We start from the raw sequence: 24,724 nt of genomic DNA, 5'->3' as shown, positions 1-24,724 counted from the left end.
TTCAAAAGGTAAATGTAGGTTTACCACATGACTCAACAGTTTTGCTTGTAGTTATTTAACCTAAAGAAATGCAAGCGTATGTTCATAGAAATTTGTACATGAATGTGTATAATTCTTAATAGTCAAAAAGTAGAAACAATGTACATATGTACATGTCCATCAACTGGTGATAAGATTACCAAAATGTTACACCTGTACAACGAAATATTATTTAGCAATAAAAAAGAATGAAATTCTGATATGTTCTATAACATAGTTAAACCTTGAAAACATTATCTTAGGTGAACGGTACCAGACACAAAAGGCCATATATCGTATGATTCCATATAGATGAAATGTCTAGAATAGGTAGTTCACAGACATAGAAAGTACATTGGTAGTTTCCAGGGGCTGGGGCAGGAATGACTTTGACTACTTAATAGGTATGGGATTTCTGTTTGGGATGGCGAAATAGATAGTAGATATGTTTGCATAACATTTTGAATGTATTAAAAACCACTGAATTTTCCATGCTAAAATGGTGGGTTTTATGTTATATGAATTGTATCTCATAAAAATAAAACATACTGTTTCTGAAAGTGACCTGTTGGGGAGGGGTCAGCTAAATTGATACTTGAACTCCCACACTTAAAATATAATTTTCCTCTTAGATCGTTGTGGGGTACTCCCACTTTCAATTTTAAGGAAGTTTTATTCACTTTTCTTTATGTATATAGATTTTTTTAAATCTTTTTTTTTCTGTTTTTGTATGCTGTATGGCGGGGTCACATCTCATTATTTTTCCATGTGAGTATCCCATTATTGCAGAACCATTTGTTGATTTTTGTTTGTTTGTTTTGCTTGTTTGTTTTTTGGGAAGTGCATGGATCAGCAGTCACACCGCAGGAACATGGCAGGTTAGAATTCTGCCACTGAACTACCTTATACCTCCACGTATATAGTTTTTTAAAAATATTTTTATTGAGATATCTTCACACACATATAATTCATCCAAAGTATACAATCAGTGGCTCACAATATCATCATATATTTTTGTGTTTACTGCTGTGATGATTTTTTAAAACATTTGCATCACTCCAGAAAAAGAAATAATTAAAAAGAAAAAACCCTCATACACTCCATACTTATTCCTCCCTTTCATTGACCATTACTATTTCAATCTACCCAACTTTTTCCCCCCCCTTATCCCTACCTATTAGTTATTTATTTTTTGTCCTCATTTGTTACTCGTCTGTCCATACCCTGGATAAAGGGTGGTCACCCACAAGAGTTTCACAATCATATGGTCACATTGTAAAAGCTATATGGTTAAGTATCTAGTTTGTTCACAAATTGCACATCCTTTTGGATGTACCTGGGAACTGTTGAGAGAGTTTTAACAAGTACAGATGACTAGTCCCTCCACCAGATGCTAGGATTTAGTTAGTCAGAACTGTAGCTTGGGCAATAAGGATTTTTATTTTAATGTTTTTTTTTTAATTGTGAAATATTACACATATATATGCATGTGCACAAAGCAATAATTTTCAAAGTACCTTTTAAAAAGTAGTTACAAGACAGATTTCAAAGTTTGGAACGTGTACTGTCCTACAATTTCAGGTTTTTCCTTTTAGCTGCTCCAAAACATGGGAGACAAAGAAATACCAGTGTAGTGATTCATCAGTCATACTCATTTGTGAAATCCTGTCATTGTCTGTTGTAGTTCCTCCTCCTTTGAGCCTTCTCTCAGTCTATAGGATTCTTTGGGCTATGCCCAGTCTGACTTTTTCATGTTGAAAAAGTGTGTCAACAATACAGAATAGGGGAATGGAATTAGTTATCCTCTTAGAGAGGCTGGCCACTCTGGGTTTCAAAATTTACCTGCCCTAGGAACACTATCGAGGTTATGGGCTTCTGTAAAGTAAATTTAGTGCAGTAAACTTTTATGGAGTTTCAGTTAGAGCTCTGTGTGTTCTTTAGGATTAACAGGAATGGTGTTGGTTGGGGTTTGGCAAACCGTGGCAATTAGCAGTATCTAGCTGAAGCTTGTATACAAGTAGTCTCCAGAATAGCCTCTTGACTCTGCTTTGCTAAGCAAAGTTCTTTATTTTTGGCACAAAAACACTAAAGGATTCTAAAAAGCATTGTTAAAACTCCAGACTCCCGATTATCTATGTACCTGCTTTGGTAAGAAATATTTTAATTTGGCATATTTACTTTATATTCTTATAGAAAATGGTACTGTTGTTTAAAAAGGTACTTAACCAGTGATTGAAACCATTATTCAGGGTTGAATAGGTATGCTATATAAAGGGGTCTGCATGTTAAAACTAATGTGATTTTCTTGTCTTTTAATGTTACGTATTAAAAATACAAGCATTTCCAATTAACGGTAACTGAATTAAAAGCAACCTGAAATTAAGAATGTTTGATTAGAATTAAGAATGTTAGAAGCAAAGTAAAGTTTCAGTGACTAAAAGATTGCCAATAGACTCGAGAGGTCATTCTGAAGTTTACTCTTAGGGAAGCTTCAGCCAGACATTGCAAATTGGCACAGTATGCCAAGCCTCAGCCAACAGTATTCCTGAAAAAACCTGAAGAGTACCGTGGGCTCTAAGACTTTTCAAAAATTTTACTTAGTAAGTATGTTCTTTCAAAAGCTTAAGGCCCCCACATTCTACTTATGCTACGTAAGCCCTGAAACATAGAGGTACCAGTCTCCAAAAATATCAACCAGTGTCATTCCTCTACCCCATAAGGTTGACACCCCTTCCAAGCCTGAAGAAGTTAAAATGGTCATTGCCCAGATATCCCTGAAGTTTGAGAGATTGATCAAATGAGAGGGAGGAGGTATGACTGAGAAATTCGGATTTACAAGTGATATGTCTACTGGCTCATTATATAGATATATCCTTTTAGCTTCTAGTGTATACAGATAGTCAGAACTTAATCCAGCAGAACTGTAATCCAGCAGTTCTGACTCCCACTAATGACTATAAACTCCTATTGTGTGACCATGTGATTGCAATAACCCCACGACCGACACTCCCTCTATCCAGTGTAGGGCAGATGAGCCACAAAACTCAGAGATGCATGAAAAAAATAATACTAATAATAGGTCGGGAATATGGAGAAAAATACCTCTGTGTAAACTATGGACAGTTGTGCTACTTTATATAATAGTGCTACTTTAATAATCTTTCATCAGTTACAACAAATATAACTACTTTTAAAAAATAGTAGAGGGCGGGCCACAGTGGCTCAGCAGGTAAGAATGCTTGCCTGCCAAGCCTGAGGACCTGGGTTTGATTCCCGGTGCCTGCCCATGTAATAAAAAAAAAAAATAGTGGAACTATAAAAAATGTGTTGTCATCAAATGTGACAGAATTCCACACCAATACAAATGTTGGTGGGGTGGTGTATGAGGATACTGTATTTTTTATGCATGATTGTTCTGGAAGTGTATAACTTCTTTAATAAAATATATATTTTTAATAAATAAAAAAAGAAAGGATCCTGTACAGTATCTCTGAAACTCAGAAACTGCTCTGACATAAGTTCCATTGCATTTCATTTCTTTATGTTAGACTTTGTCATCTCTTATTTCTCAATTGTACTCATCTGGTAGGTGATTGGCATGAATTCATCAAATTTCTTCCTTTGGTAATCAGTCTATGAGGATATTAAGGGGGATTGGATCATTGAATGGAGAAGGAGCAAGAAGAAACAACTAAAGATAAAAATTTAATTTGTACTGAAAATTTCCAAAGGATCAACCCCTTTTTAAACCTCCTGGGCTAGGTGAACAGATGACCCTGACAAAGGCATGAAAGATGCATGCTGCTTCTTTAATGAATGAAAGTACATTGTGAGAGAGTAATGATCGTTGAAGTTAATGCACAGTCTGTTCTAGGGATAGCTCTGATCATTGTACCTGATATCAGATATTGTGAAGTTGGTTGACTTCGATGATTTCATAAATATTATGAAATATTTAGAAGAAAACAGTATCTTTCTATAGCTAATAGATATTCTCTCAGTTTTTATTTATGTATTACTCTGTACATACAATGTCCTATAACTCTTCCAGATTTACCCAGTAGCAATGAAAAATGTCCTGTCTCTAAACATAACACTTCTAGCCCACCACCAGTAGACCACACATGTCTAGGTAGCAGTCCAGATAGTGTGCCAGTTGGATCTCATCTTGTCTCGACTCTATTTGAACTCTCTTAGTCACTGATAACTTATATTGTTACATTTCTTTTCTCCTATTTTTGATCCCTTGGTACCAGGGCTAGGCTCATCCTTGGGGGTCATGTTCCACATTGTCAGGGAGTCTTTCGCCCTCGAATGTCATGTCCCATGTAGGGGGGAGGGTAATGATTTTCCTCGCAGAGCTGGGTTTAGTGAGAGAGAGGCCCCATCTGAGCAACCTAAGAGTTATCCTGAAAGCAACTCTTATGCATAATCATAGGTAGGCTTAGTTTCTCTACTACAGAAATAAATTTTGTAAGGGCAAGCCTGAGAATCAAGGGCTTGACCTGTTTACTTGGGAGTCCCTAGTATTTGATAGAGCTAAGGGTTTCCCAGGTGGGAAAGTTTAACAGTTTGATTTTTTTTCTCCAGTCCCTCAAGGAATAGGCATAAGGATTTTCAAAGCTGATGATTCTAATGTGCAGTTAAACTTGAAAAGCTGTATAGCCACCCTTGCCTGTAATATAATTGAGACTAAGGTGGAACATCTAAAAAGTTTATCTTAAAAATTGGGGTATTATGAAAGGGAAGTCTATAGCTTACATTAGAGTTCACTCATCTATAGCTCTGTGGGTTTTGACAGATGTATAATGTCATATTTTCACTATTACAGTTTCACACAGCTTAGTTTTATGACCCTGATAGTACCATGCTTGAATATCTCTTCAGCTCTTCCTATTCACATTCCTTCCCCTGGCAACCATTGATCTTTTTGTTCTCTTTATAGTTTTGCCTTTTCCCCAATGTCATACTGTAATTATATAGGTTGTAGTCTTTACAGACTGACTTTTTCCAATTAATGATATGCATTTATAAGTTTCCTCCATATCTTTTTCTAACTTGATAGTTTGTTTCTTTTTATTGTTGAGTAATATTCCACTGTTTGTGTATATCACTGTTTATCCATTCACCTACTGAAGAATATCTTGGCTGCTTCTAATTTTGGCAATTATAAATAAAGCTGGCATAAAACATTGACCTGCAGGTCTTTATGTAGATATAAGTTTTCAGCTCATTTGGGTAAATACTTAGGAGCGCAGTTGTTTGATTGTAGTTGGTAAGCCTATGTTTAGTTTTGTAAGAAACTGCTAACCTGTCTTTTAGAATGGCTGTACCATTTTTTTTTTTCCCGACCAGCAATGAATGAGAGTTCCTCTTGCTCGAAAGCCTTGCTCATATTTGGTGTGTTTTCACTGTTTGGATTTTAACCATTCTAATAAGTGTGTAGTGGTATGTTGCTATTTAATCCACAGTTTGTAGTGATCTGTGTGAATATATTTTCATTTATTTAATTGCTGACTGTATATATTCTTTGGTGAGGTGCTTGATGAGATCTTTTTGCCTACTTTTTGATTGGGTTTTCTTATTTTTGAGTTTTAAGAGTACTTTATATATTTTAGATACAACCTATTTTTCAGATATGTGTTGCGCAAATATCTTCTCTCAGTGGCCATTGCAGATACTTGCAGCAGCTTAACATGTGAAGTGAAAAATATATGATTTTTACTGGAGTCAAAGTCAGAGGTATTGCTAATACTACTGTGGTTTGTTTTATATGTTTTCATTGGAGGAATAACTAAATTTTAGTTAGAGGTTAGTGAAAATAAAGATATAATTATTTTCCCTTCCAAGTTCTCTGTATTCTCCTGTGTACTCTCCTGTATTCCCTGTGTGTGGAATTTAAGTAAAAAAAAAAAAAAAAAAAAAAATCCCCACTAGAACAATACCTAGAGCTTTTCTTTGAATTGGATTTTGTAAATACAACAAAAGTCATTTTCTAGTATTGATACCATGTGTGCCAGTTTGTAAGGGTTTATGTACTCTAGAAAAGCCATGTTTTCATCCTGATCCAATCCTGTGGGAGCAAAGTTTCTTTTAATCCCTATTGGAAACTCAATTAGATTATCTCCACGGAGATGTGACTCACCCATTGTAAATGTTAACCTTGGATTAGAGGGAATCCTTTAATTAGATGTGACTCCCTCCACCCATTCCAGGTGGGTCTTGATTAATTTACTGGAATCCTCCAAAAGGGGAGACATTTTGGGGAGAGCCACGAGACACCAGAGCCCACACAACCAGAGACCTTTGGAGATGAAGAAGGAAAATGCATCCTGGGGAGCTTCATGAAAAAAGCCTGGAGAGAAAGCTAGGAGACTTTTTGCCATGTTCACCATGTTCCTTTCCAGCCGCGAGAGAAACTCTGAACTTCATTGGCCTTTCTTGAGTGAATGTAACCTATTGTTGGAGCCTTAATTTAGACATTTTTACAGACATCCTTTAATTGGGACATTTCCACGGCCTTCAACCTGTAAACCTGCAACTTAATAATTTCCCTCTTTTTAAACCTATTCTGTTTCTAGTATATTGTATTCCGGCAGCTAGCAAACTAGAGCTCCATGAAATAACTAGTTTTCCCTAGAACTCACAAAAGCGTGAATGTGTATATCTGTCTCTAATTCTTCCTGCTTAGAAATTGATGAAATGTTTAGTCAAATGTAGTAAAAGCAGGTATTTCGACTTCTGGGTCAAGATGGCGGCTTAACAACGTGTGCATTTTAGTTCGTCCTCCAGAATAACTACTAAATAACCAGAAGCAGTACAGAACAGCTCCTGGGGCCATGTCAGTGACCGGACACACAGCGTACCCCAGTCTGGACCAGCTGGACCGTCTGTGAGCATCCCGCAGAACCGTGTGTTCCCAAAGCTGTGGCGGCCAGCACCCCTCCCCAACAGGCCGCTTTCCAGAGGGGAAAGGAAAGGACTTTACCAGCAGCAGGGACTGGGCACAATCAAACGCCAATTGTGGAACTAATTAACAAATTCTGACTACTAAAAATAGGCCCCCAGCTTAGGTGAACCTCATCAAAACGGAGGTTGCTCATTTTTGCCCCGGCGCCAAGGGGGCAGGACTGACAGAAAGAGGGGGAAAAAAAAAAGAAGGAAATAGGTTTTTGTGGCTGTGTATCTACAAAAGCTTGACTGCCTCTGGATACAGCGGCAGGCCTTTTCAGGCTGCAACTGCCCCAGGCATAGGCAGAAGTGAGCTCTTTGGGGGGCTTGTCTGGAGCCTGTGCCTTCCCCAGGGGAGGGGTGAAGCCCAACTCAGGTGGAATCCCTCCATCAAGGAATTCAGACACCAGGGCTTGGTAATTTGAAGCCATTAAAACCAGCCTACAACCTCTCCTCTGTCTCCACCATGCCCCCAGCAGGGAGAGTCTGCCAAAGTTAAAGGTACCGCATCATCTTATGCTGGTGGGACCTGCAGTCAGACAAGCACCACATACTGGGCAAGATAAGAAAAACAGAGTCCAGAGACTTCACAGGAAAGTCTTTCAACCTGCTGGGTCTCACCCTCAGGGAAAACCGACGCAGGTGACTCTTTCCTCCTGATAGGAGGCCAGTTTGGTCTGGGAAAATCTGTCTGGGGTCTATAATACCTAAGTAGACCCTCCTAAATGTGTGTGAGGGAAAGGCGCCACACAAGCAGGGCAAGAAACAAGAAAACAAGAAATGAAAAATTCTCCTCTGTTAAATTAAAAATTCTCCTTTGTTTAAGCTTTGTTTAAGCTTTTATCTGGACCTTTAAGCTAAAGGTCCAGATAAAGCTGAACGAAATGTCAAAGAACAGATAGACAACAAATTCACCCAGCAAGAAAACCCTAGATAAAAGAAGTGAAAGCAATCTCCAGAATAAACTAATTAAGGTAATTAAATGCCTAGATGCCAGCAAAAAATAACAAATCACACTAGGAAAATTGGAGATATGGCCCAATCAAAGGAACAAACCAACAATTCAAATGACATACAGGAGCTGAAACAATTAATTCAGAATGTACAAACAGACATGCAAAACCTCATCAAAAACCAAATCAATGAACTGAGGGAGGATATAAAGAAGACAAGGAAAGAGCAAAAAGAAGAAACTGAAAGTCTGAAAAAACAAATCACAGAACTTATGGGAATGGAAGACACAGTAGAAGAGATGAAAAAAACAATGGAAACCTACAATGGTAGATTTCGAGAGACAGAACATAGGATTTCAAAACTGGAGGACGGAACATCTGAAATCCGACAAGAAACAGAAACTATAGGAAAAAAGATGGAAAAATATGAGCAGGGACTCAGGGAATTGAAAGACAATATGAAGCACATGAATATACGTGTTGTGGGTGTCCCAGAAGGAGAAGAGAAGGGAAAAGGAGGAGAAAAACTAATGGAGGAAATTATCACTGAAAATTTCCCAACTCTTATGAAAGACTTAAAATTACAGATCCAAGAAGTGCAGCGTACCCCAAAGAGAATAGATCCAAATAGACATACTCCAAAACATTTAATTGGTGTCCCAGAAGAAGAAGAGAAGGGAAAAGGAGGAGAAAAACTAATGGAGGAAATTATCACTGAAAATTTCCCAACTCTTACGAAAGACTTAAAATTACAGATCCAAGAAGTGCAGCGTACCCCAAAGAGAATAGATCCAAATAGACATACTCCAAAACATTTAATAATCAGAATGTCAGAGGTCAAAGAGAAAGAGAGGATCTTGAAAGCAGCAAGAGAAAAGCAATCCATCACATACAAGGGAAGCCCAATAAGACTATGTGCAGATCTCTCAGCAGAAACCATGGAGGCGAGAAGACGGTGGGATGATATATTTAAATTATTAAAAGAGAAAAACTGCCAACCAAGAATTCTATATCCAGCAAAATTGTCCTTCAAAAATGAGGGAGAAATTAAAACATTTTCAGACAAAAAATCACTGAGAGAATTTGTGACCAAGAGACCAGCTCTGCAAGAAATACTAAAGGGAACACTAGAGACAGATACGAAGACGGAAGAGAGAGGTGTGGAGAACAGTGTAGAAAGGAAGACTGTGAGTAAAGGTAAAAAGAAGGAAAATTAGATATGACATATAAAATCCAGAAGGCAAAATAATAGAAGAAAGTACTACCCATGCAGTAATAACACTGAATGTTAATGGATTAAACTCTCCAATCAAAAGACATAGTCTGGCAGAATGGATTAAAAAACAGGACCCATGTATATGCTGTCTCTACTCAAAGGACACGAGGCCAAGGACACAAATGGACATTTACACACCAATGTTTATAGCAGCATTATTAACAATTACCAAGAGATGGAAACAGCCAAAATGTCCATCAACAGACACTTGGCTAAACAAACTGTGACATTTACATAGGATGGAATATTATACAGCTGTAAGACAGAATAAAGTTATGAAGTATGTAACAACATGCATGGACCTTAAGGACGTTATGCTGAGTGTGATTAGCCAGAAACAAAAGGACAAATACTGCATGATCTCACTGATATGAACTGACATTAGTGAATAAACTTGGAATATTTCCTTGGTAACAGAGACCATCAGGAGATAGAAATAGGGTAAGATAATGGGTAATTGGAGCTGAAGGGATACAGATTGTGCAACAGGACTGAATATAAAAACTCAGAAATGGACAGCACAACATTACCTAACTGTAATGTAATTATGTTAAAACACTGAATGAAGCTGCATAGGAGAATGATAGAGGGAGGAGGGCTGGGGCATAAATGAAATCACAAAGAAAGATAGACGATAAAGATTGAGATGGTGTAATCTAGGAATGCCTAGAGTATACAATGATAGTGACTAAATGTACAAATTAAAAAAATGCTTTTGCATGAGGAAGAACAAAAGAATGTCATTACTACAGTGTGCTGAAAATAGATGATAATTAATACTTTGAAGTGTCACCTTATGTGTGAGACTAAAGCAAAAATGTTTGTTACAAAATTTATATTTTGGCTAGAGCATTTCCTAATGTATCTCATGTAGATAGTTTGATTGAATGTCATAAGTACTTGGAATCTCAGGTAGGACATGAGATTTTGTTGGTTTGTCCAGAGTGATGCCCTGATGAATCCCAGAGTGATTTGATCAGTGAGTGAAAAAGTGTTTGCAAAAGTCCCCTTCGGGGAATGGTGAGAACAGGGGAAAACTCAACTTCCCGAACTTGAATTTTTGATATTCTCACAAGCAGTGTGGACAACCAAAGCTATAGGCTGAGCCCCCAGTCTTGGGGGTTGTTCATATGAAACTTAACCCCACAAATGATAGGTCAAGCCTACTTAAAATTAAGCCTAAGAGTCACCCCCAAGAGAACCTCTTTTGTTGCTCAGATGTGGCCTCTCTCTCCAGCCAACACAGCAAGCAGACTCACCACCCTCCCTCTGTCTACGTGGGACATGACTACCAGGGGTGTGGATCTTCCTGGCAGCGTGGGACAGAAATCCCGGAATGAGCTGAGATTCAGCATCAAGGGATTGAGAAAAACTCTAGAATGAGCTGAGACCCAGCATCAAGGGATTGAGAAAACCTTCTTGACCAAAAGGGGAAAGAGTGAAATGAGACAAAGTGTCAATGGCTGAGAGATTCCAAACAGAGTCGAGAGGTTATCCTGGAGGTTATTCTTACGCATTAAGTAAATATCACCTTGTTATCCAAGATGTAATGGAGAGGCTGGAGGGAACTGCCTGAAAATGTAGAGCTGTGTTCCAGTAGCCGTGTTTCTTGATGATGATTGTATAATGATATAGCTTTCACAATGTGACTGTGTGATTGTGAAAACCTTGTGTCTGATGCTCCTTTTATCTACCTTGTCAGCAGATGAGAGGAACATATGGAATAAAAATAAATAATTGGGGGAACAAATGTTAAAATAGATTTAGTTTGAAATGCTAGTGATCAATGAAAGGGATCAGTAAGGGGTATGGCATGAAAAATTTTTTGCTTTTATTTTTTTTTCTGAATTGATGCTAATGTTTGGGAAATGATCATGATGATGAATATGCAACTATGTGATGATATTGTGAATTGCTGAGTGTATGTGTTGGAAATGTTTGTGTTTCTTGTAATTTTTTTATTAATTAGTAAAAAATTTTTTTAAAAGTACAAAAGCAAAAAAAAAGCTGGTATCTCTGTTCTTCTTGTCTTTCATTGTCAACTTTTCTTTGATCATTTTTCTTTGTGACCCATTCCATCTACTCCTTGATGGTAACTGTTTTGCATTAGGTTCCCACCAATTGCAAAGAATTCTCAGTGGCTACCTAAAGATCACTTTGTTTGTAAAGACTTTATTACTTTTTTCCTAAAAGGAAAGCCCTTTAAAATGCCTATCCTGGGATACTATTTCTCTGTTTGTCTGGTGCTGAGCATTGTGTTAAGTTTCCTTGCTTAGATCTGAGTTTGGCTGATTGGTAACTGAAGTGTGAATTTTTACCTTATTTATTTTATCTGAAAATATTTTCATGTGTCATATGAAATCTGCTGTTTCTGGTGGTATCGTTAAAAACTGTCTCTAGGTCCAGTAGTTGGGATTTTAGTTTTCAAATATTAAAAGGATGTGATCCCTAATCTTAAAGGCATTTATTAGTGCAGGGAATGCTATCCAAACTGTATTGTGATGAAATACACAGACAGGAAAAAATAAAGGACTGTATGAACTTAGAGTACTGTAAATCAAACTGAATTTTCTCATTCTTGGCTATTAGTATCTAGAGACTACATATTGTTATGCTTTCTGTACATAGCATGGTTTCTTGCCCCTATAAACAGAGGTAAACAAATTACATCAATATGTTTAAGTTAAGAACAAAATAGCTCAATTTTATTTTATTTTATTTTTAGCTTTTAGAATAAACTTGACAGAGCTAAAAAGGATAGGTACTTCAAGTAGGAAAATGTTAAGCTCTTTTGTTTTGAAATTAGAAAAATTTCAAACTTGCTTCAAATGCTTATTTAAATGCACTAATAATACCCTAAAGATCTACATCTTTGAATTTTAAGGTCAGTGACCTATATACATTGCAGTGACTGCTTATTTTGGAATATCTCCTTGGATTCCTTTAGCACTCTTGTTATTTTGTTCCTTTGATATTTTTACTAAGAATTACTGAAATTTAAAAGTTTACCAAATAAATTATCTTTTAGAATTTTTATCTTATCTCCTGAAATATTATAATTTATAAATTTACCTTCTTAAATTATCTTTTATTAGACAAAGAATTGACCAGTTTACCCATTCCCCTTTTCCAAATGCCTTTTATCCCCCCTCAGTGTGGCCTTAGGAGAAATCTGTTCTTTGTAGTTACCTACATGATTGACAAGTTGAAGTTGGAATCTTTAATGGTCTGTATTAATGGATCTGATTCTTAGAAACTAAGTTGCTTGCTAAGAAAATTACCCTCTTTATTTCTGTTTTTAGTAGAGAGGCCTTGGCATTTGTCCAATAGTTAATAAGAAATCATGGTACAATTATGTTTTATTTTTTTTTCTCAGTTCTTTCTGTGTTTGACATAATGGTGAAAATTAAAGAACCTTGAATGCAAAATGCATCAATAAAATAAAAGCTTATTGCAATTATATTCTGACCTTGATTTTTCCCCCCTCTTTAGCTATATATTTTTCACAGGATTAATTATAACCTAAAATGTACCTATATCTCTGTTTTTGCTATTAGATGTTTTCTGCTATAGTAATTGCATGCTATTTTGTCCTTAGGTCAAGTAATGCTTTCTAAACTTCTAAAAATGATTGAATTGTCTGAAATTTTTTTTCTTTTTTAAATTAAAAATTTTTAGTGTTCATATTAATAAAAATTTGGCTGTACTCCAACTATCAGGGTAAATTAGAGTGTTGTCTGTAAAAACTAGCTCTTCTGTTTAAGTGACTAGCAGATAAATACGATTTGTATGCAATAAATCTAATATGTTGAATGTCAAGTTACAGAGCAATCCTAGCATGGCAATTGAGTAACTTTTTAGATTATTCTAGGTGGGCTTTTAACTTTTTATTTCTAGCAGGAGCAATTTAATTATATGTTAACATGATTAGCCTTATTATAGTAGTGGTATATTCATAAGTTATGTTTAAATTTAGGAAGGGAATATAATTGTAAAAAGTCTATAATGTAAGCATCAGTGAATGCTTTAATAATTCAAATGATATGTGTAGATAAGAAATTTTAGTTGAAATTAAGGTAGCAATCTTCCATGTGGTCATAAAATTTTTGTACTTTTTCATATGACTACTTATAAAGGGGATTAGCTGTATGTAATTGATAACATCTAGCACTTACTTACAGGGATTACGTGTAAAATCTTAGCATCATTAACATTAGGTTGAATAACACAGCACCTGCCCTATGTATGTGACCACACACTTACACCCCCACCCTACCACTTCAGAGCCTTTCTAGATGAATCCCCTAATCTAAATAGTTTCCCTCTACTCTTCATATCACCTCTACCCTTCTTTACTTTTCTTGATTACCAGGTAGTGCTAAGTGCTTGTCTCTTTCTCATTCTAGTTGAAGCTTCATGAGGATAAGGGATTGTTTTCTTAATTGTTCACTGCTGTATCCTCGGTTCCTAGAACAATACATATAAGTAAATATTTGTTGAATGAATATTAAATTTCTCTTCCTATATGTAATTGGGCTTCCCTTCTTTGATTTCCTATATTTTACTTCAGCTTTTATATGACTCAATAGTTCCTTCATCTTAATGCAATTATTCAGGCATTTACCTCATCCTTCCTTGTAAGGTCCTTGAAAGAAGGGTCCATGTTTTATAATTTTTTTTGTTTTATTTTTATTTATTTTTTTGCATGGATAGGCACTGGGAATGGAACCCGGGTCTCTGGTATGGCAGGCAAGAACCCTGCCACTGAGCCACTGTAGCATCGCCCCATAAAATTTTATAGTTCTTCTGCTACTCAACTCAGTATCTTGAACATGTGAAGTACTTAATACAGATTGTTGAATGCTTGGCTTACTCAAGTGCTGCTTCATCCGGAAAATGTTAGTTATTTAGATTTGCAAAGATATTTGCTTGATTATAAATTGGATCCAGTGTTCTCATATGGAGATATGTTCATATATTGTGTGTTTTAGGAAGATCAGGGCTTGAAAATTTACCTGTTAGTCTGAGGTATAACTGTGATAAAAATTTTTGCTGTCCTTTGCTCTAAATGCCTGTCCCACTGTTTAAAACATTGACACAAATCATGCTGAGTTTCTTTTGCCTCCATCTTCACTCACACTTCTCAGGGCAAAATTCTTTTTGACCCTGACACCTAAATCATTTAGATTAAGGGAAAATGATGAAGGAGACACATTCTGTTTTTTCACTTGCAAAATTTTTCTGTGTTGGTGGTGATACTGAGAAGATAGTGGAGCTTAAACATTGTCTTTTCTGTGGAAAGTGTTAGAAATGGAAAATTTTTAGGTTTTATATAAATTGCATTTAGGGAAATAATGGGAAAGGCAAAACTTTCTGATAGTTTTAAAATTACCTTATAAATTGTTTACCTGCTTGCTGTACAGATATGTATGAAATTAGTTGATTATACAGTAAAACAAATTTTGGTAACTTTGATAAGTATTTTATATTTAAGCTTGTTTTCTAGGATGAATATGATGAAGATGGCTGTTTTATTGTAATGTTAATAAAATCTTCAGTATGACATCTGTATAACTAAACGTGCTTGTAGTTTATGGTCCTATAAACGGTTTTCCGGTAATTTTGAATGTAGGGCAATCATAATGTTGACCTGTGTCCCAATCATTAATTATTATTTTTTAAATTTTCATGTCATGGAAATAATATAGACAGTTATAGAGGCTTGATCATAAAGCCAAGAAAATGAAGGTTATTTTGTGTAATTTTTTTTGAGAAATTAACTTTTTATTATTAGAGAAGTTGTGAGTTTATAGAACAATCATGCATAAAATATAGGATTTTCATATATCACCTTTTCATTAACACCTGTATTGGTTTGGTACATTTGTTAACAATTGATGAAAGCATGTTTTTATTATTGTGCTGTTAATTATAGTCCATGGTTTAATTTAGGGTTTAACATGTAGTACAGTTTCATGGATTAAAAAATTATTCAGATAACATGTACAACCTAACATTTCCCCTTTTTTAACCGCATTCAGATGTATATTTCAGTGCTGTTAATTACATTAACAATGCTGTGCTACCATCATCACCATCCATTGACAAAACATTTTCATAGTACCAAATAGGAACTCTGTACATTTTAAGCCTTAAGTTCATTCCTTATCCCTACCCCATTCCCTGGAAACCTGTATTCTAGAGTCTGATTCTGAGTTTGCTTATTTTAATTATTTAATATCAGTGAGATAAAACAGTATTTGTCCTTTTATTTAGGTCTTCAGTGCATTTTCACATGATGTGTTTTTTTTGTTTTTTTTAGTATTTTCTTCAGTTGTAATTTTTTTGTATATAATTAGGAACACTTGGAAAACAAAATTTAAACAATTTCATTTTCAAAAGCATCAAAAATACATAAACTACTTTGGACTAAATATAACAAAAGATACACTAAAATGCAAACTATTGCCAAGAGAAATTAAAGAGGTTCTAAATTAATGATATACTATGATCATGAATTGGAAATTGAAAGGCTCAATAATAAGAAATCAACTCTTCCCAAATTGATCTATGGATTCAACCCAAGTCTCCCCCAAATCCTAGCAAGCGTTTTTGTAGAAATGGTCAAATTGATTCTAAAATTGAAATGGAAATGCTGAGGTCTCGGAACATACTGTCCAATAGCAGTTTCCGATACAGTAGCTAGTAGACACGTGTGGCTTTAAAATGTAACTAGTGGAATGCGAAACAGAATGCTATTTAATGTTTTTTTCAAAAAAAGATTTTGAAATAATTTCATACAGTTGCAAAAAGAATACAAACACCATACACAGAAATCCCAGATCAACAGTTTTTTGCCACCTTTGCTGTATCTTCTATATATCATGTGTCTGTCTGTCTGTCTGTCTGTCTACCTACCTAAGTACCTACCTACCTACCTATCTACTTACCATTTTCTGAGCATTTGAAGCAACTTGCATCCATAATACTCCATTAACACATAATAGTTCCGTGTACATTTTCCTATGAACAAGTATATTCACTTATGTAATCACCTAGGTGCAGTTTTCCAAATCAAGACTATAACATTGACATAAGCTTGCATTCTGTATCTCAAAGTTTTCTTATGTCCCAATAATATCCTTTGAGCCTTTCCTCCTTCATTTTTTATTCCGTCCAGTATCATGTATTGCCTTTGTTATCTTTACTTTTCTTTCTTTTTTTAAAAAAGTGGAAACAAATATACAACATAAATATTCCTGTTCCAACCTCTCTCCATTTAGTGGAATTAATCATATTGCAGTATCTCACCACAATCCCATTATTAGAACTTTACCTTTACCCTCAGTAGAAGTCCTGCAATCATTTTACATTAACTTCCCATTGACCCTACTCCCCATCCCTGGTAACCTGCACTCTACTTTTTATCTCTGTGAGTTTGTATGTTTTCTGATATTTTCTTTGTAGTTGCATGGCACTTCAATATAACATCCTAAATCTGTAACAATCTCGTTTGTCTTGATACCACCTTAAATCACTTTTCCCACAATCACACAGTCACATTATAGAAGTTATATTATTATACAGTTGTCTTCAAGAATCAAGGCTACTGGAATATAGCTCAGTTTCAGGTACTTCCCTCCAACCACTCCAATACAGTATAAACTAAAAAGGGATATCTATATAATGCGTAAGAATAATCTCCAGTATAACCTCTTGACTCTGAAATCTCTCAGCCATTGAAACTTGGTTTTATCTCTTTTCTTTCTTCTCCCTTTTGGTCAAGAAGGCTTTCTCAATCCCATAATGCTATTTCCCAGCTCATTCTGGGAGTTCTGTCCCATGTTGCCAGGGAGATTTACACCCCACGGAGTCATGTCCCATGTAAGGGGAAGGGCAGTGAGTTCACCGCCAAATTGGCTTAAAGAGAGAGAGGCCACATCTGAGCAACAAAAGAGGTTCTCTGGGGATGACTCGTAGGCCTAGTTTTTAAGTAGGCTTAGCCTTACATGATGTTTTAATGAATCTTTAAAGTTAACCATGAAGAAGACAGACACTAAGATCATTGAGATGATGATCTAAACTTGAAGAGGCTATTGTGCTTAATAAAGTTAGGGCTTAGATGTGAGTCTGTACTGCATATCAGAAAATGATGCTTTTATTAAGTTTTATTAAGTTTCAGCTATCAAAGTTATTAAAGAGAAATTTGGCTAGACAGACTTCTGAAACTTAGAAGTTTGAGATTTTAAATTATGATTTAATATTCTATTTTCTGAAAATTTGAACCGTTTGATCATTCTTTTGGTTGAAATGTGTTTGTCCTACTTGGTTTTAAAATTTGGTTTCCTTAAATATTTAACCTTGTATATTTCTAAGAAAAGTAAATATGTTTAATTGGTTTTCCTGGTAAAATGCTATTAAAAAAAATTCTTACTGATGCTATGTGTTTTGGCTGGAGTGGAGTTATTTGAGTTTCTTAAGCAATATTTTTTTCTGATTTAAAAATATTGTGCAATTTCAAAATTTTTGAGCCTATAATCCATACTGAGGAGAAAATTAAAATTCATCAGTAATCATCTTATGAACAGATAATGTATGATAATATTTTTGTGTGCACCCTTTTTTTTATAGTGAGTATTCTTGTGTATATGTATATATAGCATGCAATGTGAGGTGTTTCGTAACCTGTATTTTTTTAACTTAAATAATAGTGAAAATCATATGATTAAATAATGTTTAAATATTAAATCATGATTAATCACATATGATTGAATAATGTTCTATATTGAAACTTCTTAACATGTGATCTGTGAAACCGCAGAATAGTTGTAAAAATGTATATTTTATAGATGCACTTATCATCTGTGATGGTTAATAATGAATATTGTTTTTAATATAATAGTTTATAATTCATTTATATAGTCTCTTGTTTTTGGACATTTAATTGTGTACTTCAAGTATAATATATTCTAACCAAAAATATTATATTCCAGCAATGTGGATAGTATTTTCATTCAGCATTTCTTCTTTTATATTCACAAATGAAATTAGTGTATAATTTTCTTTCTTGGTATTATTTTTATCAAGTTTTGGTAGTGTTATACTAGATTCACTAAAGGAAGTGGGTACTCTGTACATTTTTCTGTGGTCTGGAATTATTTAAATAACATAAGAATGAACTCTTTTTTAAAAAGTAGGTCCTATATACCTTAAAGATAGCATTTCATATTTCTAGTTTCTTTTAAAGGTACTGCTCTTTTTATTGTCCTTTCTTCTTGGGTCATTTTGGTCATTTGAATTTTGCTAGGACATCATTAAATTTCTCTTGCTATACATTGCTAACAATATTTTAAAAATTCTTCAAATCCGTTCTTTATCTATGGGCCTACCTTCTTTTATCCAGATTGAATGTAGTTTACATGTTGGTTACTTGGAGTTTTAAAAGGGTTATCAAACAAATGCAATTTAGGTATATTCTGACTTAAATGAATGTTTTAGTGACTGGGGAACCAAACAGCTATGCATAACAAATCTTGTGCAAAATCTCAAATAATCAAGTCTCTAATTTAAAATAATGCCCAAATGCAATTATTGTGGTTTTAAAATGCCATTTCTCCACAAAAGAACTAACTTTCCTTAGAGAAATGACTGATTTTAGGTCTGGGGGAGGAAATGAAAAAGTTGGGGTTGGAAGGTGATCTGTATCAGAAAGTAAGGAAGACTACCAGAGTCAAATCCACATGACTCTGGAGCCAACTTGAAGAGGCCCTCAGCCCAAAGTGGGAAAAATAGAGCATCAATAAGGATAATAATTGTAATGGGTTGAAATACCTGATACACATAATCCATGTTCATAATGATGACGATAATAGTGATAATAATAATAATGAAACCAGAAAATTGGCATCTACCATTTGATTATCAAATGACTTTTTAAGCATCTCTTTGGTTTAGTCAAAGGATTTCCCCCCTTTAGTTTGTTGATGTTGTTAATTATGATGATAGTTCCTGAATTTGAGCCATCTTTAGTTCAGAGGAAATGATGATGTATCAGAAAAAATGGAGAAACTGTGGTATATACATACAATGGAATATTATGCAGCCATAAGATAGAATAAAGTTATGAAGTATGTAACAGCATGAATGGACCTTAAGGACATTATGCTGAATGAGATTAGCCAGAAACAAAAGGAGAAATACTGTATTGTCTCACTGATATGAACTGACATTAGTGAATAAACTTGGAGAATTAAAAAAAAAAAAAAGGATAAAATGTCAACTAGAAGTATAGTACCACCCCACCAACATACTGTGTGCAAGGATAAATTCTAGAAAAATTTAGAGTTTTTTTTAATAATAAAAATATAAAAATATATAATTAAAAAAGGCTAAATATGTATCTATAACCATATATATCTACTTAAATATAAATATCTAAATATTGAAAAATCACAATAGAAATGCTTAAAAAAAGGGGGGTATTTTTATAATCTAGAAATGGGGAGATTTTAGGAAGACAGGAATCTCAAAAGCCATAAAGGAATTCAAACGTTTGCCTACATTACAGAAAAATAGACCAGAGCATGACAATGTACTGTAAACAATAACAGATGCTTAACTTGGAGGAAATAATTTTTGATAAATGTTCAATAACTCCCAATATACAAAGATGAGAGGCTGTAATATATAAAAGAGATAAGACAAATAAAAGGCAGAGTCAATAGAAAGATGGGTCAAGGATATGAAAAGACATTTCATGGGGTAAACAAAGCAAATGGACATCAAAGTTATTAAAATATGCTCAGCTTCATTTGTAGCGAGTGAAATAACAAGGGCATGACAACCTTGATTTTACCTAACAGATTGACATAAACTAAAACAAGCAAGGATGGCAGAATATAGGGCAAATTGTTGGTGAGAGTGCTAGTTGACACAGCTATTAGGAAAGGAAATCTTGCATTGTCTATAAAAATTAAAAGTTAGACCCACCAATTTGCTTTTACAGAATCTAGTTTACGGAAATAAGAGCACAAGTATATTAAGATATATGACTGAAAAATGAGAATTGCCTCACTGTTGTAGTGGCAAATAAACTGGAAACAATAACAGTTTTTTCCTTATCACTTGTCATTTTTGATGTCAAAGGTCCATGCTAGTAGCCTGGAGTTCAGGAAAGATGAGAAGCACAGTAGACAAGGAAGGAACTTCTTAAGCACATGTGGTTCTCTGAAAGAGCTAAGAAGAAAAGAACCCTTGCTATGGTGCCACTTCTTTGGTTGATTTGTACTGACCACTTATATGTCTAGGTCATTTGTAAGTCAAGGTCTGCCTGTAGGTGACAGTCTATGTACTAAAGAACTTTTTTCCTGAACAAATTACATTAGCTTCTTGGGTACCTTTTTTTTTTTTTAATTGACAAATCTTCACACATATACAGTCTATAGATGGTGTACAATCAAGGGCTTACAGTATAATCACTTAGTTGTATATTCATCATGATCATGTTTAGAACATTTGCATCACTCCAGAAAAAGAAATAAAAAGCAAAAACTCATACACCCCAAAGCCCTTACCCTTCCCTCTCCTTGACCACTAGTATTTCAATCTACCTAATTTATTTTATCCTCATCACCCCCATTATTTATTTATTTATTCATTCATTCATTCATTTAATTCATTAATTAACTCATCTGTCCATACCCTGGATGAAAGGAGCATTAGACAGAAGGTTTTCACCAATTACACAATCACATTGTAAAAGTTACATCATTATACAATCGTCTTCAAGAGTCAAGACTACTGGAACACAACTCAGCAGTTTCAGGTACTTCCCTCTAGCCTCTCCAATACACTATAAAGTAAAAAGAAATGTTTGTATAATGCATAAGAATGACCTCCAAGCTAACCTCTGGATTCTGTTTGAAATCTCTCAGCCGCTGAGACTTTATTTTGTCTCATTTCTCTCTTCCCCCTTTTGGTCAAGAAAGCTTTCTTATTCCCCCGATTTTGTGTCCCAGTGAATCCTGAGAGTTATCTCCCACATTGCCAGGGAGATTTATACCCCTGGGAATCATGTCCCATGTATGGGGGAGGGCAGTGAGTTCACCCGCCAAGCTGGCTTAGAGAGAGGCCACATCTGAGCAACAAAAGAGGTTCTCTGAGACTGACTCTTAGGCTTAATCATAAGTAGGCTTAGCCTATGTTTTACAGGAATAAATTTCCTAAGGTCGAACCCTAAGATTGAAGACTCAGCCTATTGACTTGGTTGTCCCTACTGCTTGTGAGAATATCAGGCATTCTCCAAAAGGGGAAGTTGAATATAACCTCTTTTCTCCCTAGTCCCCCAAGGGGACCTTGCAAATACTTCTTTATTCACTGCCCAAAGTACTCTGGGATATGTCAGGGCATCACACTAACCTGGAAAAAGTAACAAGATCTTATGTTCTATTCAAAATTGTACTTATGGTGTTTAACTAAGCTGACCATAGAAGTTAAATTAGGTAATGTGCTACTTAGGGAACCTTTTGCGTTCCATAGTTAAGGGCTTTGCAAAAGAGAGGCTGCAAAGGGCAGGCACTCTGATAGAAAGAGTTATAAGTTGAGTGTAAGGGACAAAGACAGAAACATTACAAAGCACGTATGAATTGAATATTCAAAAAGCTCTATCAACCTGAGTCAACCTACTAAGGTAGATGGGACCTTGGTATGTGTTAGTAAGCCTTTACATTCTAAGTCTTAGATTGTTGATTTCCTATAGTAGAGCCTCTAGTTGATATTCATAGTGAGGATCATGAGTCTTCATGAGAAAGCTTAAGTTGTTTTTATTAGGTTAAAAAAAATCTGGGAAATATAAGTTAGATTTTATTCAAAATGGTTTTTAAAAGAAGTTTGATTATATAAATGGGTTTAAGTCTTTCTCTATGCAAAACTTGACTTCTAGAAGGTTAGTTTATTCTTTGATAGTATAGATAAGCTTAATTTTTGACCATTAATATTACTTTTTAATATTTCAGTGCCCTTTTGCTTTCAGTTTTTTGTAGCATCAGATCCAACAGTTAAAACAGATCGACTGTGGCATGACAAGTATACCTTAAGAAAATCAATGATTCCTTCATTTATTACAATGGATCAATCTAGAAAGGTATGTTTGGAAGAAGTTTTTGTTATTTTGATGTTTTGATATTTTATATACCTAAAACTTTAATCTTAAACAAAATTTTATTACATTTTAGAATTGTTAACATATTGAGATGAAGCTACATATTAATTTGCTTATGTTAATATTTACTGAGTTCCTAGCATTTACTTGAAAATGTACTGGATGCTCTTGTTTTAAAGTTTTTAATCAATATCCAGACGTAGCTTTAAGACAGTTTACAGTTTGGAGGATTTATTTTAATTTTACATAAAGTAAGCATAGAATTTTTTTTTGTTTAGGTCCTCTTGATAGGAAAATCAATAAATTTTTTGCACCAGGTTTGTCACGATCAGACGCCAACTGCAAAGATGATAGCTGTTACAAAGTCTGCAGAGTCACCTAAGGATGGTATGATAATACTATTATATTTCTTAAATTATATTTTTCCCCACAAGACTGTCAGATTATCTGAACTGTTATCTAAAACATGTTAATACAAAGTGTTATATACATAAAATATCTAATACTGTGTAGATTTTTAAAATTCAGTAAGCATTGGAATAGTTATTTTGCCTTTCTTAGTATGTTATTTTTTCATGGTATAGTGACAGTATGCCAAAATATGTAAATAAAAGAAAAAAATTTGCTAATGGTAGCCATCCTTTGAGACTAAAAGGCTTACTCAGAAATCAGTAAGGATTTAGCAAGTGTTTATTGTATTCAGAATGCTGTGTTGTGTGTTGCCTTAAAAACTCTGTGGTTTTCGCTTGCTCTTTTACTTTCCTCCTGTTCCATTTTTCCTATTTGCTGCCTGACCCAACTACAGCATTTTCATGGTATTTTGTGTATGCCTGATATATATTTATAGCTTTCCAGTCCTGACTATATGATATTTGTATCAAATAAAAATATCCATTCAACAAGATCATCAAACTTGTCAATCCATTTAATAAGTTTACCTTGCTTAGTACTTTGGAGTAGGTATTTGGTGAGTATTCTAGTTTGCTAGCTTCCAGATTGCAATATACCAGAAATGTAATGGCTTTTAACAGGGGAATTAATTAAGTTGCAAGTTTACAGTTCTAAAGCCATGAAATTGTGTCAGTTAAAGCAAATCTGTGGAAATATCCAAATTAAGGCACCACTAAGAGGTTATTTTCACTCAAGAAAGGCCGATGAAGTTCAGGGTTTCTTTCTCCACTGGAAAGGCCCATGGCAAACTTGGTAATGCTTGCTAGCTGTCTCTCCAGGCTTCTTGTTTCATGAAGTTCTCCTGGGGTATATTTTCCTTCTTCATCTCCAAAGTTCTCTGGCTGGTGGATTCTTGGCCTCAGGCTCTGCCTTGGCTCTGTGGCACTCTCCTCCTTCTAAAGGTTACCCCCAAATCCTTCCTCTTTTAAAGGATTCCAATAAACTAATCAAGACTCACCTAGAATGGTTGGACCCACATCTCCTTGGAGATAATCTAATTAAGTTTCTAGCATATGGTATTGAATAGGGTTTAAAAGAAATGGCTGCCTCCAAATGATAGATCAAGATTAAAACATTGCTTTTCTAGGGTACATAATCCTCTCAGACTAGCACAGTGAAATAATATAAATCCACTGTCGACTATACCTTTAATGAGTTTATAGTCTAATAATGGAGATTTGTACAATACAATAAAATAATGAGTAAACAAATAATGGAAAGTAAAAAGTTATATACGAAATTGAGATGTACAGATAAAATGCTGTAGGTATTTTTAGGCAGGGCATCAAGGAAAACTTCTATTAAAGAGATAATAATTGAACTGATCCTTAGAATGCTCAGAGTTTCCTCATGGGTTGATGTGCAATTCAGGAAGAGGGAGCAGCATAAATAAAAGTGTGGATATGAAATAGTAGAAATATGAGTTTGTAGAAATAAGACTTATGACGGTTATAGTGAAAATATAGAATAATATTTTTGAACGTGAACCATAACATGATTAGAACTGCTTAAGTAAGTTATTTTTTCTTCATAATAAGGCATTTAATTACTCAAAATCCTTAATTACTCAAAGGTACAGCAAAAACATTTCTGGGGAAAAATATTTACATTTTTAGAACTATATAGATCAAAGGAAATATAAGCCCTGTTTTCTTCCTCCCCCAATGCATAAGCTTAGAGAGGGAGAGACTAGAACTTGTTAGATGATGTTATTGGATGTTATTTTAGTGATAGATATTGGTTAGACAAATGTGAAAGATATTCTTTAACAGGACCTCACAACTCTTTAGACAAGAAGGAGAGACGAGAGAGAGGTGTTGATGATATCAGAACTTCGAGCTCACAACTAAAGGGGGACAGACAGTTTAGGACTAAGGTAGTGTTAGGTGAAGAGACTTTTAAGTTTTGGGCAATTAG

General features: G+C 34.8%; 1 protein-coding gene across 4 annotated transcripts in view; it reads left to right on the top strand.

Moving 5' to 3' along the window:
* Nucleotides 1-24,724, top strand: part of TUBGCP3 (tubulin gamma complex component 3) — a 149,411-nt gene that overhangs the window by 63,219 nt on the left and 61,468 nt on the right. For 3 of the 4 annotated variants that reach the window (XM_077158703.1, XM_077158700.1, XM_077158702.1), the window contains exons 12-13: nt 22,229-22,339; nt 22,636-22,744. In XM_077158703.1, the coding sequence (XP_077014818.1) occupies nt 22,229-22,339; nt 22,636-22,744 (220 nt within the window). The remainder of the gene's footprint in view (nt 1-22,228; nt 22,340-22,635; nt 22,745-24,724) is intronic. The other variant, XM_077158701.1, reaches the window with a different exon arrangement.

Source organism: Tamandua tetradactyla, chromosome 4 (assembly GCF_023851605.1).
Source record: "Tamandua tetradactyla isolate mTamTet1 chromosome 4, mTamTet1.pri, whole genome shotgun sequence".
Classification (NCBI taxonomy): Eukaryota; Metazoa; Chordata; class Mammalia; order Pilosa; family Myrmecophagidae; genus Tamandua; species Tamandua tetradactyla.
Note: the sequence above shows the minus strand (reverse complement) of the source record. Positions and strands in the feature narration are given on the sequence as shown.